We start from the raw sequence: 16,087 nt of genomic DNA on the forward strand, positions 1-16,087 counted from the left end.
TTATTCAAAACTTCATGAATACTTTGTGTCTTATTAAATAAATTTGTCAAGATGTCTGCACCTAGTTCATTGTCTACATCTGGTTTACAAGCTTTTATCTCTGGTTATATTACGTAAAATTTCCTCCAACAACTCTGTTGAAGTTCATTTTATTTCCCTGGTATGACCTGTCATCCTTATTATGAGATTTTCCCCCTAAGATTACCTCTGCCTCTTCTACTTGTATTAGCCACGTTTCTAGTTACACCAAAACTTGCCTCAGACCAACAGACTCCCTGTGAAGTGGAAGCCAGTTTCCCTTATTGTTTCTTCTATTCTCGAGCTGTCTGTTATCATGCCTCCTTTTGTTACCATACTCTTGTCTGTTTCCTGCCTTTCGTTCTCTCTCATTAGATCACTTCCTATCCTGTCTTTGGTCACGTCTTCTATAGTTATCTCTAGGTGTCTCCCCCCTTGGATATATTCTCCTGTCCCTGTCATTATGATGATGGTTATAGTTGTCTCTTCTTCCATTTCTGGCATCATTGTGGTAGCTTGGCCACCCCCATTATGATTGTGCCTTGTCCCCTATTCTCTTCTCTCTTGTGTATCCATTCTCAGGCCACATTCAGTTTGTCAACATACCTATGAAATTGCTCTATAGAATTATCCAGTCCCATTGAACTTTTTTGTAAATGACTTTTTTAAAATGTCAGTCTGTTTCAAATCATCTAGAGGTTAGACCAAATTAATTGCTTTTCACAGAAGGTCTTCATACTATCATTGCCTTCCCTAAAACATGGACCATTTTAAAAATGTTGTCTTGAGTTTTGTCTGTTTTGTCTCAGACTAGAATTTGTCTAAGAAAGTCATATCTGTTTGGATGTGTTGATTTGCCCAGGAAAGTGCTTCTCTGTCCAGAAATTTTTTGACAAACTTTTGTCAGACATGGTTTTGTTAAAGTTATCTTTACATTGAAATAAAATCCACAATATGAATCTTGTTCCCACTAGGGAAATTTTTATGTCGATGTTGTTCCAATCACTACTGTTATTGAAACAACAGTCTGTGGTAATCAGACTCTCGTCAGTTTCATTAACTTTCTTTTAGACCTGACTGACATCAGTTACACATGTATCAACGCTACTCTTTACAGTTAAAATCTCAGAATTGTAATGTTTTTCAAACTCAACTAATTGTAAATTTCTTCTCCTTTTTTATTTTATCATGCAGATTTTTGTTGTTTTTATCTTGCGTGTAAACTTCAGCTAAAGGATCATTATGTGTAAATTGAAGATTGGGGAGGGGGTTACTGTTGTCAACTGCATTGGGACATTACTCGAAATCATCAGTGATGAACGAAACTGTGTACTGGACCAGGATTCGAACCCGGGATCTCCTGCTTACTAGGCAGGTGCGTTAACCACAGCGCCGTCTGAGACACAGTGTTGTGCAACTGCGTGGACTATCTCAGCAGACCTAACGGCCAACCCACATTCCCCCACCCCCACCTGAGTGCCACCTATCCGCAGTCCTTGTCCATTTCCTCCATGCTCGCTACTCTGAGATTTCCACTGGAGGTCGTACGTAATTATTCATCCACACTGAAGAAGGTGTATGCATTGCCCATGTAGGTGAATTAATTGTATGAATGTTCGAAAGGACAGACACCACATGTTAGTATAAAAGGTCTTTATTAACTTCCTCCACCTTTTGTTACTCAAATTTAATCTAGTGTCAAACTTCTGGTTTTCATTATCAAAATATTTTTCAGATGCAATTAATTCTTGTTCTACATTCTCAATATATTTGGTGCTATTGGTTGTAGCTATTTTGGCAGTATTTAATTCCTTCCTAAAATCTTTAAGGTCCTCATTCTGTTGCTCTAAAGTTAGCTTTAATTTGTCAAGCTTCTGACCCTGTTGATCAAGCTTTTGACCCTGCTGATCACTTTTTGACACTGTTTGGTGGCTGACTCAATAAGTTTGGCTATCGTGTCTTATTTTCACCCTTAGTGACCCCATGAAAAGGAGAGCAAACACTTCTTGTATCACTACTCACATCCCCTTATTCTGATTGATTATCAGTTAAATTGACTACATTTTCTGGCTTATCTTCATCTCTCTCCCTGTTTCAGTTTTCACTATTTACATTGTCACACAAGTTAATTTTCTATCACTCAAAATAAACAAATATAAAATAGTTTTCCTATTCACTCTTTTTTCAGACGACCTACCTAATTGCATTTGCACCTTTTTTGGCATTAAAAAAATGTTTCCAAATAGTTCTGTTTTACAAGGTGTGGAAACTACAGCGTGCAGATCAGATTACAGGTTGACTGCGGTAACTAGGTTGTGTGTAGCCATCCTTGGCAGTTTCCACACAGATGTTGTCATCAATTTCTCATGGATATTGCATGCCTTTTCTTTTTGTGAGCATCCTCAGTGCACCTGAAACTTGAAATTAATATCTGTACTGCAATCTGGCTTATTTCAAAGCCCAGCTCCTCCACCACTTTGTAATGTTACACTGTTTCTGTATCTGCTGAAGTGTAAAAGAATTTGTCGCTGTCTGTGACAACAGCTAATATTGCAAGTAGTTCATCACACAGGGGTGTAAATGCAGTGAAGAACAAATACTTATTGTCTTCTTTTCTTCTTTCCTGCAACAGTTGATTCTTGTAGATAATCTGGAGTCCTTCCGATCTGAAGGCCTTAGGTGTGATATGTATAATAAACAAGTTTACATATGCACCATTTTAAATAATACTGTTTATTATCACATTGTTGGGACTGATGACAAACATAGATTTCGCCTCAAAATCTGATGGAAGACTGACCTGCTGGCTTCAAAACTCTGCCAGTACTTAATAGTAAACACTATGATGGGTTAATAATCGTAAACAGACTTTTAGTGAGTTACAATTAAAAGTTTTACATTGAGTTGACAATTCAGATGGCAAAATGCTTGTAATTTACAAAAAATTTTAAATACAAAGGTCACAGTAGTTTTTATGTTTTCGTAGTGAAATACGAGATCTTCAATTTAACAACAGTTCAGTTACTTCTTTCTTTACTTATGGTAAAACTAGTTAATAAAAAAGAATTCCTTCCATTTATTGAGATAGACAAAATTAAATACATTATTGTTTGATATAGGCAAAACTTGTGTATATGGATTTATTGTCTGAAAGTTAGATTAGTTTATATTTCTTAATGATGTCCTCACTGTGAATTGTTCAATTTTAATGTACTAACTTGTTTCTGTACCTTTGAACACATGAGAAGTTCAAGAACATTTAATAGAACTACATTTGGGTTAATATTATATTGATATAAGACTGCTGTAACGTTTGGTAAGTCACATTGCATCACTGATTGTTTGTGATTACGTTGTTGTGACCTATGAAAGAGCAGATAATCTTATTTATTCCTACCCGTATCATCAGTACATTTCAATATATATGATATTATTAGATATGAGGGTTGGAACTTTAATAGTGGCAACTATTTATTTGCAGCTTGTACAAAATAGATACATGTTTCAAAGTTTTACTGACCTTCAAAGTAGTCACCAGCATTGTGTATAACCCGTTGCCAGTGATGTGGAAGTCGTAGGATACTCTTAGCAGTGCCAGTTGTGTTGACAGTTCGAGTGGTGCAGTCTCTTACCCAACGAATTTGTAGCAGTTCTGAAGCAAACACCGTGAAGCGTTTCCTTCGGTTTAGAAATCGAGTTGAACGTACGAGGGCTTAAGTCAGAGGAGTGCAGTAGGTGGTATAGCACTTAGCAGCCCCATTAGTCAAACAAATCAGTTACAGCTTTCACTGTACATGCTTGAGCATTGTCCTACAAAATGATGGCCAGGTCCTGCAGAAAGTGTCATCACTTCTGTCTCTAAGCTGGTCGTAGGCTGTGTTCCAAAAATTAACAGCATATTTATTATTTTTCTTTCATTTTCTCAAGGAAAGGACAGGTACTTTATTTCAGTTCCTATAGTAATCTGTCATATCACCAACTACTTTAATCTTTGCACAATTCAGTGCACCTTTAACCTATACAGACACAGACTCTGATTCATGTACTTTATGACGATTCTTTGTCCTAAGAACCAACGGCATTGTAGACATATAGTAAGATGAACCATGATCTCTGTTATACACTTCACATATCTGAAATGTACGATAAGCAATAACTTCTCGGCTGTTAAAAGTCTCCAGCCCTGATACAGTGTCCACTTTACCACCACGAACTAGAGCCACAGTTACCCAACCATTACCATGTGCACTAGTATCAGCATTAGTAAGTGTAAAATTCAGTGCGCATCTACAAAACACTGAAGGACCATGAAGAATAACTTGCGCACCTACTCCTCTCTTTGTAGTAATAGATATATTATCAATAGCTTTATACACTGTAAGGCGCAAACACCTTCTCCTCCTAAAATAACGCGGCATAACTAGTCTGTGTCTTTGGTTTGAAATAATGTGTAAAATGAAACTTCAATCTACTAGTAGCATGCTTCCATTTAACATTAACACTATTAAAATTCCAAAGAGAAGGAGAAGCTACATCTGACTTCTTTGTAAATATATTAACCAAGCAGTTGGTACTAGGTTTCTGTACAATAGCATCGACGCAGACTAGTTATGCCGCGTTATTTTAGGAGGAGAAGGTGTTCGTGCCTTACAGTGTATAAAGCTATTGATAATATATCTATTACTATGAAGAGCGGAGTTGGTGCACAAGTTTAGGGCTGGAGACTTTAACAGTAGAGAAATTATTGCTTATTGTACATTTCAGGTACGTGAAGTGTATAACAGAGATCGGGGTTCATCTTACTGTATGTCTACAATGCTGTTGGTTCTCAGGACAAGGAATCGTAAAGTAAATGAATCAGAGTCTGTGTCTGTATGGGTTAAAGGTGCATTGAATTGGCCCATGATTAAAGTTGTTGGTGATGTAGAGAGAGAGATGAGTTTTAAATAATACTGTTTATTACACATTGTAGTGACTGACGACAAACATAGATCCGCCTCAAAATCTGACAGAAGACTGACCTACTGGCTTCAAAACTCTGCCATTATTTATTTCATTATTTAGTGAATGAATATTCTGTGTGTGACTTCATGTATTTCCGAAAGCAGCTGTTATGCTTCAACAGAAAAGCTTCTGTCTATGAATCAGCTCAGATTTAAAAAGCATCACTCATACATAGCTCAGCTTGCCTTTTCTCTCTTGATATTCTACAGGCAATGGGTGGAGGGCAACAGCCAGATTCCATATTTTTAACTTTCTGAAGCATTTGAGATGGTGCCCAATGCAGTGTGTTGATAAAGGATCAACCGTATGTTTTTTTGTTCCCAGATGTGTGAGTGGATTAAGATTTCTTCAGTAATAGAACCCAGTACATTTTCGTTGATAGCAAGTGTTCATCAGGGTGAAGGGTATCATCAGGAGAGACCGAGGGAAGTGTGGTAGGACCGTTCTTTTCCTCTGTGTATATAAATGATCTGAAAGGCAGGGTGAGCGACAGTTTAAGGCTGTTGCTGATGACACTGTGGTGTGCAAGGAAGTGTCGTCATTGACTGGCTGTAGCAATATACAAGATGGCTTAAGCAAAATTTGTAATTGGTGTGATGAATGGCAGCTTGCTCTAAATATAGAAAAATGGAAGTTAATCTGAATGAGCAGCAAAAACAAGTTTGTAACATTTAAATACAGCATTATTAGGATGCTGCTGGGCATAATCACATTGATTAAATATCTGGGCATAACATTGCAAAGTAATATGAAATGGAATGAGCATGTCAGGTTAGTAGTAGGGAGTGTGAATGCTCGACTTCATTTTGTTGGGGGAATTTTGGGAATGTGCAGCTCATCTGTAAAGGAGACGCAGTGTATAATGCTAGTGTGACCCATTCTAGATTACTGTTCAGGCATTTGGGATCCCCACCAGGTCGAATTAAGGGAAGACATTGAAGTAACTCAGAAGCATGCTGCTAGATTTGTTACTGGTTAGTTCGATCAGCATGCAGGTATCACAATATGCTTTGTGAACTCAAATTGGAGTCTTGGAGGCAAGACAACATGCTTTTTGCCAGGCACTAATGTGGAACTTTAGAGAACTGACATTTGATGCTGACAGCAGAAAAATTCTGCTGTTGTTGCCAACGTACATTTTGCATAAGGACCATGAACATAAGGGAAATTAGGGCTCGTATGTAGGCATATAGACGGATGTTTTTCCCTTGATCTGTTTGCGAATGGAACAGGAAAGAAAATGACTAGTAGTGGTACATGGTGCCCTCCGCCATGCACTGTATGGTGGCTTGCAGAGTGTGTATGTAAATGTAGATACAGATACCAAGAAAAATGTTAACTGGGCAAGTGAACAGCGGATAATGAAACCTTGCTGAGTAGAGACTGGTCTGTGTCTTTGTTTTCAACAGAGTTGTTATTTCGTGCATATAGCCTCTATTTGTGTATATTATTGGTAAATCATGTTTCTTTTCCACTGTTAGCATGTCATTTTATGTTAGCTGTAAATTGAATTGTTATTCTTTTTTACAGTATTACCGGGCAGATGGTATCCCTACGAGGCATCTAGAAAGAGGTGTTTGTGCTGTGTGTGGCAATCACATACAAGCAAAGGAAAATGAGGAAGGATTAATTGAAAACACTTACAAACTATCCTGTGACCATTTGTATCCTTTTCACATTTAGTAATAACATCTTCTATGCTGTACATGTATTCTATTCTCCCCACCCCCTTCCTTTAATAAAAATCCCATTGTTTCCCTTGTTACTTACAACTTCCTCCATTTGCATCACATTTTCCATCCCATCTTCAGTTTTCACACTTTCTATTAAAAACATTTACATCAACCAAACGAATGCCCAATAAATTAATCAGCAAATCACACATATACATTCGAGAAATTGGATGCTGTGTTCTACATATTTCATCTTTTCAAGATAGGATTCGATATTATTGTATTTTCAAGATAGGATTCCATATTATTGTATAGAAATGAACTCTATAATGCCCGCAGAAACATGAATTCTAGCAATAATTTTAAATAAAATATAGCAAGTTGTTTGTGTGTGTGTGTGTGTGTGTGTGTGTGTGTGTGTGTGTGTGTGGTTTTTTTTTCCCCCCAAAATTGAAGCTGTTGAATTCTGTTGTTGTTTCTTTAAAGGCCAATGATGTTTAAAATCTACTACCAATCACAGTTGAAGGTGGTTTATTTAAATCACAATGGACAATCCAGGTGGAATTTCAACAGTGTAAGGAGTAGATACATTGTTACTTAACGTAAAGGTGACACATTAAGTTGCTGTCAGGAACAATTAAAAGACACTTATACTTAAGCTTTCAGCCACAGCCTTCGTTATCCGAGCTGCCAGAAATGGCACTCATGTGCATGAAGTGTGCTTGCTTATTTGATTGAATGTGTGCATGTGTGTTTCTTTTTCTGATGAAGACTGTGGCCGAAAGAGTATGTATAAGTGACTTTTAATTGTGCCTGTCTGCAACTTAACACGTCATCTTTACGGTAAGTAGCAATCTATGTTTTGTTTACATTGTTGTTATTTAAATCATAAGCAATTTTGGGCTTACACCCATCTTCAGGTGATTATACATTCAGTTTCATGTTCCATATTCGGTCTTGGAGTTCACAGTCGATCCTAAAGGATGAATTATGTGACAGATGTGCAGTTATGGTTTGGATACTGGTACTCATAGTACATTTTGTTCTAAATAGGAACACAAGGAAACACATGGCCGTAAAAGAGATACAATTTATTGGCTCGCAGAGTGACTTCAACAAGAATACAATAAAAGCAGTTCACACATCTCGAACACATTTAACAAGTGGAGACATGGAGGTCAGTGGCCCATACATGTCCTCATAAAGATGCTATCCATGTGAGGTGTTGCTCTTGTAGTGCTGTGTGAGCACAGTGGACCTGGTGATGGTAGTTGGTGACTGGGCTGCCCCTGGCACCTGCCTCAAGTAGTGTGCAGGTGTGCCATTTGAATGTTGGCACTCACTATGCTAGCTGCAGTGGCCCCACTTATGTCTGCTGTGGGTGGTAGGTGTAGTAGCTCACGGGTTACTGTAATCCTCCTTCCTTGTGGGGAGAACAAACCAGGTGTCACTGTCCAAAATACTGTGACTAAAGAGATGTCCAGGGCACCCTTGACAGTGCTGAGGGCTGCAGCGAAAGGCATGATAAGTTCCCAGCTCTGCGAGTACAGATTAAAATGTGTTGGACAAGGGCACCTCCAGTGACAGGGGTGGGAGCCATCTGGACATATGAGTCTTAAGACGACGGATGCCGGCATGGGCAGCGACAGTGGTGAACTGTAGAGGAGAAGCTCTGGTGAAGGAGACCTGGCTTCTATCCCTGGTTGCAGCACCTGCCTAGTGCACTTGCTGCAGGTAGCAGACATGCCATTGATGCTGGCGAAGCCCCAACCTTCAGGGCAGGCGGGCATGACCAGGCCTGCTCGAACTTGACACGGCCAGGGCCGATGAAGAATGAGACGTTGTGCCCATGGCATGAAGAGGACACTCTATGTCCAGCCTGGAATACAGCTGATCCTTGTGGTGTGCCACAAGTGGATCTTCAATGTGAATCCTGAAGACGTGGTGAATATGTTGGCTTTGGACAACAGGCAGTATCCAGTGGGGGCACCATTCAAATTCTGTGCCCTAGACTGGTGTGCTGGGTATGAACATCAACAAAAGGAGTGCTGCTGGAGGATGCCTGCCTGGTAGTAAGAAGTTGAGCAGTGTCCATGACTGATGACTGTGCAGGAGTTCGGTGAGACTCTTTGCCCCAGTGGGTGTCATCACATAAGAGCTTCAGAAAAAGGCAGGCAATCTTATACGTTCTTGCACATCTGTGTCTTATATGTTAGGACAAGGCATTCTGCCTCGCCGTTCGACTGCAGATGGGTGGGAAGCACTGTGACATAGCAAATACCATTGTGTGTACAAAAGGCCTTGAAAGATTGCACTATGAACTGAGGGCCAGCAAGCCTTCTATATCTTCACCTGTGTGTTGACAGTTGTGTTGCAGATTGACAATGAACGACATACAGAAAATGAGAAAAAGTGTCAGCTGCCAATAATCAGAAAGTATCTAAAAAGAAGGACTAGCAAAATCAATGTGGACTTTCTCCCAAGGCTGTGTACAGGACAGCCACAGCAAAAAAAAAAAAAAAAAAGGTGTGACGTCACATGCTAACCTGGAGGCTTGCGGCAGGCCTTGACAATGTGTTCCGCACCCCAATTGATGTCTGACCAAAACACATGGCAGCACGCCAACAGTTTTGTGCGAGTGTTCTGTCAGTGACTCTGACATAAGAAGTGGAGGACCTTCTGCTGCAGAGCTGCTGGAACTACGATGTTGGGTGTAAACCTTTCTGTCAACAGGAGACTTAATGCCACCCAAGAGAGAGGGGATGGTGAAGTACTTTACAGTTCTGAAGCGTTTCTGATGTCCAGCTTGGCATGCGGTTGGGCCACCCATGCTGTACCATGTGTACAACCTGCCAGAGCACTGGACCAGCCCCACGACAGAGAAAATATGGAAACTAGTAATGGGGAAACCAATCTCCGTGTATCTTGCCTCCATATCCAGTTGAAAACAAACCAGTTCTTCCTGGTCGAACATCCAGAGCATCCATATTCGCATGTTGTGACATGGAATAAAAATGTATGTCATAATTGTACTGGGACAAGGACAGAGACAATGAGTGGCTTTGTCCAGTAAGGATGCCGGAAGGCTAAACAGGGAGACCAAAGGTTTATGGTCAGTAATTAAGTGAAATTTTGCACCATACAAGAATTCATGAATTTTTATTTATTTTATTTTATTTTTTTATTTTTAATGTGTAGACAATAACAAGAGCTTCTTTTCCACCTGAGACTAACATTGCTGAGCGGAGTTGAGTGTTTTTGCTGCAGTAGGCTGTTCGGAGACATCTGAATGATGAAGAGCCAGGACCACCCCCATTCTGTACTGGGACTTGTCTGTGACCAGGACCAGATGCTTGCCGGGTTGAAATATTGTAGTACAAAGGACAGAACAAACACTGCCCTTGAGTTACACAACATGTGGCTCAAAGGCTGCAGACCAAACAAACAGATCACTTTTCTGAAGCAACAGATGCAAGGGGTGGGTGACAGCAGTCACTCTGGGAATAAATTTCTGATAGTACACCACTTTCCCGAGGAATGCGTGAAGTTCTCGTTGATTAGACTGACAGGGTAAATCCATAATAGCGGTGACATGCTGTTCTGTGGGGTGCACGCCATTTGGGGAAATTTCATAACACAAATAAAAAATGAAAGGCTGGAAAAAACTAGACATAGAAAGATTACATTTGAGGCCCACAGCCTGTAGAACAGTAAACAAAGAACAGAGATTACATGGGTAATCCTCCATGGTACCACCTGTTATGACAATATCACCGAGATAGTTAATGCAATGAGGGACAACCGTCGTAAGGTGTTATAAAAAAATGTTGATACTGATGAAGGCCTAATGACATATTAACAATAAACAACTGTTCTGATGCCTCATTCTGAGGGTGGGCTTCGGGTAAGTCGATTTTGAAAAAGGATTTACTATGAGCCAACTTTTCATAGTTTACAACTGACTTATAAACTGTGTTAGCCATGCCTACGAATCAGCTGTTTCATAGCTTACCAACGGTGGGGACCATAGACTGGCAGACATTTGTGAATTGAGCAGATACATGGTGGCCCCCCTGCTGACTTGTAGAATTAATGGCTTATCCATCACCCACATTTCAATGAAAAGTTCATTCTGGCCTGCAGACATCGGTGGACACAACAATGAAACAGTACGAATGCCGACATCCATTGATTCCTGTGATGACTCCTGGGGGAGGACAGGAAAGAGGCCCACCACCTGCTTGTGCTGTACAAAATAAGAGGGGCATGAAGAAGGTGGCATTTGCTGTTCTTACTGTCAACATAGTTTTCATCTGTGTTGGCTCAGTTGGCTTGTATGTACTGCAATTATCTCCTCTTCGCCCAGTGCGCTGGGCTCCATACACCGGACTGCATGGTGTCAAAAACCACACCAATCCAAGCCTCTAATTGGCGACCTGCGGCATGGGATACTTCGAATGACTGTGCAATATTAAAAATCATGTCTTAAGAGTCCTCAAACTGAAGGGCATGTTGGCACACCTCCTTATCTGGGACTGAATGAATGATTGTCTCTTAAACAGTGGAGTCTGCATAAGGCTCCTGAGGCTTACAAGGAACCCCTGAGTGTGAGGTTGCAGGATGCCATTGATGTTTACAGCATTAGATGCCCACATATTGTATAGCATGAAACCACAGTATTGGTGCTAAAGGTTACAGGGGTGGGACTGGAGGCACCCAATGGTGGGCGCAGCATGAGGCTATGGAATGTAGTTGAACCACTTAGTCGATGAGTAACTGGGAATAGTGCTACAGTGCTAGTGGTGTTCATACAAAGCAGAGAAATTGCAACGATAAACAAATCAAATATCACATTATATCTACAGCAAAAATTGCCAAAGTTGAAATTTCATCACAAAGGAACCCAAGGAATTTTGCAGAGTGAGGAAAAAGTGACAGATGAAATATTACCATTTCTGCAAGATGAGTCAGTGGAATGTGTGGTGTATATGCTCAACTGTACAGACAATGTAAATGAAGTGGACAATTATGATGGCACGTGCTTAACAAGTGAAAGTGGCACTGAAACAGGTGTCGAGCTATGTATTTCAACATCCTTTTTGGACAGGGGGCCACAAAGCCCTTCTCCAGTGAAACATAGTAAAGGGCAATCATAGTCCAAGAAGTGGGAGCTAAACATAACTACATGTATGGAAGATCATTGGCAGCATAGTAAAAAAACAATTACGAACAGATTATGAATAAATAAGTTCGCAGAAGTATGGGCATGTAGTGCATAAGAAAAACTACAGATACTCAAGGAAGGACAAGGCGCAAATGTTACAAAAGCTGTTGTTTGCATGTTTCAAGGATGTTCAATACAATTTACAGGATGTGCATGATAGTGACCTACTACGTTATGCACATAAAATCGCACATGGCATAGATTGCAGTGATTTCAAAGGATGCAGTGGGTAGTCGCACAAGTTCAAACAGTGCTGCAGAATTGGAAGATGCAAGATAACAAAATTTCAAACAAAGCATCATCTTAATGATGCACAGAAAACTTTAGAATCAGCCCAAAAGTTTGTAGATGAGATAAGAAAACTGATCCCGTCATTCAGCAAAATGCATATGAAAGGAACCCTGGAAATTAGAGGTACCAAGAGAGATGTATCAAGATCAGCGAACATCAATGCATTAACACATTCATATGCAATTATGCTGACTATTAATCTGGATGGTAAATTGGCTGGAAAGTTATTTATTGTGCTGTGAGGACTTGGAGTTGCTCTGCCCCCTAAGATCCTTTCTCATGTGAATGATCTTGCGAGGGCAGTAGGGAATATTTAGGTCACAGTGAGCAAGAGTGGGAAAATATTGTAAGAGAACTACAACTATGGTATGCACACTGTTTTTGACCAATAGCTGGTCAAAATAACTTTCTTTTGCTTGATTGCTTGTTTGTTTATAAAAATCATACTACTTTAGAGCAAACTATCCCTCGGAACCAGAAAATTCAGCCTTTGGATGTCTGTTTTCATCATGCCGATAAAACATATGTCGCACTGTGTACAGCTACACCTTAAAGGATAGCCAGTTTTACAATAAGATCCACAACAGACTGTTTCACATTGGGTTGCATGCCATCACATTCCATCAGTTCTCATTGCCCTGGTACACCAATATGATTCTATATGCATTCTTTAAGAGTGGATACCTAACAGAATGTCCTGTATGGCGTGTAACTCCCAAGAAGTTCACCTTCATTTTTGATGGTGCAAACCTTTGTGGTCATAGTGGCACACAATTTTGCATTCGGTGTTCATGGTGGAGTTGATTATTTGCTTTGAACTTTTCTTGAAAGTTGACATTGTCCATTTTGTGAAATGTAATATGAACATCCCGTAGAAGATTGATCTCTGCACCCTCCTGACACTCATTTTCTGTCGGCATCCTAATGCACATGGTGAAACATTGGCAACTAATATTTTTCGTGTCGTAACTATTGACATACACTTTCAAATGAGCCTTACTTAATAGGTTCCTTGTTAGCGGTGATGAACTGACACTGGTGACAGTCCATGAAGCTCAGCCACCAATGCAAAACACGATTATTGCAGCTGTTTGCGACATGGGTAGAATTCACCGTGCACAGTGACCACATGTGTACACTGGTGGTGGTAAGAGGACTGCAAACAACACATCTTGTCAAAAAAAGAGTGATGCTAGTTCAGTGATGAGGAACTAGCTGGCACAGTAAGTGATGCATGCAAGGGGATATCTGTGATAAGGAAAAAGGACTTACTGACCTCCATGTTGACCACCCTGAACCCCTGAACGCCAATTTTCTGGGGATTCATCATGCATCATGGTTGGGGGGGGGGGGGGGGGGGGGAGGGGGGGTTCAGCAGCACATGAACAACTGGCCTGGGTCAGCACAGCCAACCACTGCTCCAACACGGGTGTGTGTGCGCCTGCTGTTGTTGCAGAGGTGTCCATAGAAAAGCCTCCATGGAAGAGCTGAATGACAGAAAACCACTGAATCCAAAACACGTCAAAATTCGGCTCTTGGCATTGTCATTTTTTTCTGACTAGGAATACAAGGAAACCACAGCTGTAAAAAAGATAAAACTTGTTGACCGATTGAGCAACATCAGTAAGAATATGATGAAAATAGTTTACACATCTCAAACACATTTAACAACTTCAGGCCCTTATAAAGATACCATCCACATTAGATGTTGCTGGCATAGTGCTGCACGCTCATGCAGACCTGGTTACAGTGGTCAGTGACTGGGCTGCATCTGGTGGCCGTCTCGGGTAGGTCTGGGCACATAGTTTGAATGTCAGAGGCACTACACTTGCTGTAGTTGCCCAACTTAAGTCTGCCATGGTTGGTAAGTATAGTAACTGGCAGGTTACTACACATTCAACTTGTACCACTTTGCCATGTCTGGTGGTTTCACTTATGTCACCTTTTTCAATATTTGGGGTGTACAGTAAACTCCAACATTAAATGGGGAAACATGAAACTGAATGTGTTTTCACTTTGAAGATAGGCATAAGCCCAAAACTGGTTGTGGTGTAAGTAAACTGCCTTCAGTTGTAATTGACAACATATTTTATTCAATACCACAATACATTATAATACACTTTTCATCTCCACTTTCTTTTGAAATAAAATGTTAATTTTACTTGTCACATGGACTGTGGGATAAGTTCTAATAAATCATTCCTCAAGGTAGATAACTGAGATTTTTATTATTACTCGTGTTACCATGAGCTCATTGTGCATCATAATTTAATTCTTGCATATATAACCGATACTGAGATTACAAAATCCCTGTAAATATGTGTTGTATTGTCTCTCAACCCATATCTTACTTGCCTCTATGTATAAATGAGTTGGCCCATTGATCATATGTCTTTTCTCTGGACGGAGATTCTCAGCAGTTTTGGCATTGTAACATATTGAGTATGCTCTTCTTCATCTTCTTCTTTTTATGCTATATACTCAGTCAGTAAATGAACTTTGTAATGTAGATAGTGCAGTTACAGAGAGTTGATTATGTAAATTTTACACTACCTCTTACGAACTTATATTCATTTTCTTTTATTTAGTGCAGACAGCTGATATGTTTTTCTACACACACACACACACACACACACACACACACACACACACACACACACACAATATTTTGATTTTACCTCCATCTTTATAAGGTACCTGTAAGTATACTCTTACAATCAGTGGTATTTTTATCCATAAAATGATAAAAATAACCTGTACCACAGTTAACTGTTTTATTTTTCTGATTAATCCATTTTCAGTTTAGTTTGATAATGGGTCAAGACCTGAAATAAACAGATTGTGATACATTTTTGATCTTGTGTTAATACACGTAATTAAAGGGTAAATGGCATCAATAAATAATAATAATAATATAAGTAAATAGCACGCAGCTCAGTGCTGCTGCTAGCTGCCATCAGCTAATAGGCTTCAAATGAAGCAGTGCCGTGTGATTCACAGGGGCTCCTAATGGCACCAGAAATTGACTTCAATTAATACTGGCCTTAGGCTGTTCTGGGAAGTCAAGGGTCTTAAGATAAGCAATCTTCATGTTTTATATCTTTGTATGCATAGAGTATCTTAAGTAAATAAGTAAAATACTTCAGCAGAATAGCTGACATGCAACATAATGAGAGATGGCACTCATCACTTTTTTGTAAATATGTAAAAATTCCTTCCAGTTTGCCTCATGCAACAGGCAGAAAATTGCTACATTCCTCCCACACCTCATCGCCACCATTCTACTCACCCAATATTTTCTCCTGCACTTGCCTTCTTGCAATGTATTAGGGAGCTGGTATTGACTAGAAGGATACTGGGTCACAAATTACTAAAAACACAAACCTTTATATGAAAACACAGAAAATGATGCAAGACAATCTGTGTAACTACCCCCTCCCCCTACGGCAAATTTAATTAATGTCCAGTAACACAACTGTTCATAGATATTACTGAGAGAATATGACTGAGTGAAAATTAAAGACAAATATTTTTTTGAGACAACATTAAGTTAATTTGAGAGATGCTTGGCACACAAGTCTATAAAATTAACTTTCATATTCCACAGTAAAAGTTTCAAAAACATATTAAAAACAGCTAACAGTCATTAACATCAGCCAGCCACCATCATGTGACTGTTAGCAGATAATAAGAAGGAAGACCACTGTTTTGAAGCAAGCAGAATAGACTGACAACATTAAATTCAAAGTATGATACAAGATGGAGTTTCAGAGCCAAGTAATTTATCTTTCTTCACTTAAGTGTGGATTGTGATTGCTACTAGACATACAAACACTCTCAGTAAAGGCATCTATCATACCAAGGCTTTATTAGCTGG

The 16,087-nt window shown here is 39.7% G+C and overlaps 1 protein-coding gene across 1 annotated transcript in view; it reads left to right on the top strand.

The window, feature by feature from the left end:
• The window catches only part of LOC126094573 (RING finger protein 121), a 96,027-nt gene that overhangs the window by 59,062 nt on the left and 20,878 nt on the right, over positions 1 to 16,087 (top strand). Inside the window, exon 6 of the mRNA XM_049909039.1 lies at positions 6,553 to 6,686. Coding sequence (XP_049764996.1) covers positions 6,553 to 6,686 — 134 coding nt within the window. The remainder of the gene's footprint in view (positions 1 to 6,552; positions 6,687 to 16,087) is intronic.

Source organism: Schistocerca cancellata, chromosome 8 (assembly GCF_023864275.1).
Source record: "Schistocerca cancellata isolate TAMUIC-IGC-003103 chromosome 8, iqSchCanc2.1, whole genome shotgun sequence".
Lineage (NCBI taxonomy): Eukaryota > Metazoa > Arthropoda > Insecta > Orthoptera > Acrididae > Schistocerca > Schistocerca cancellata.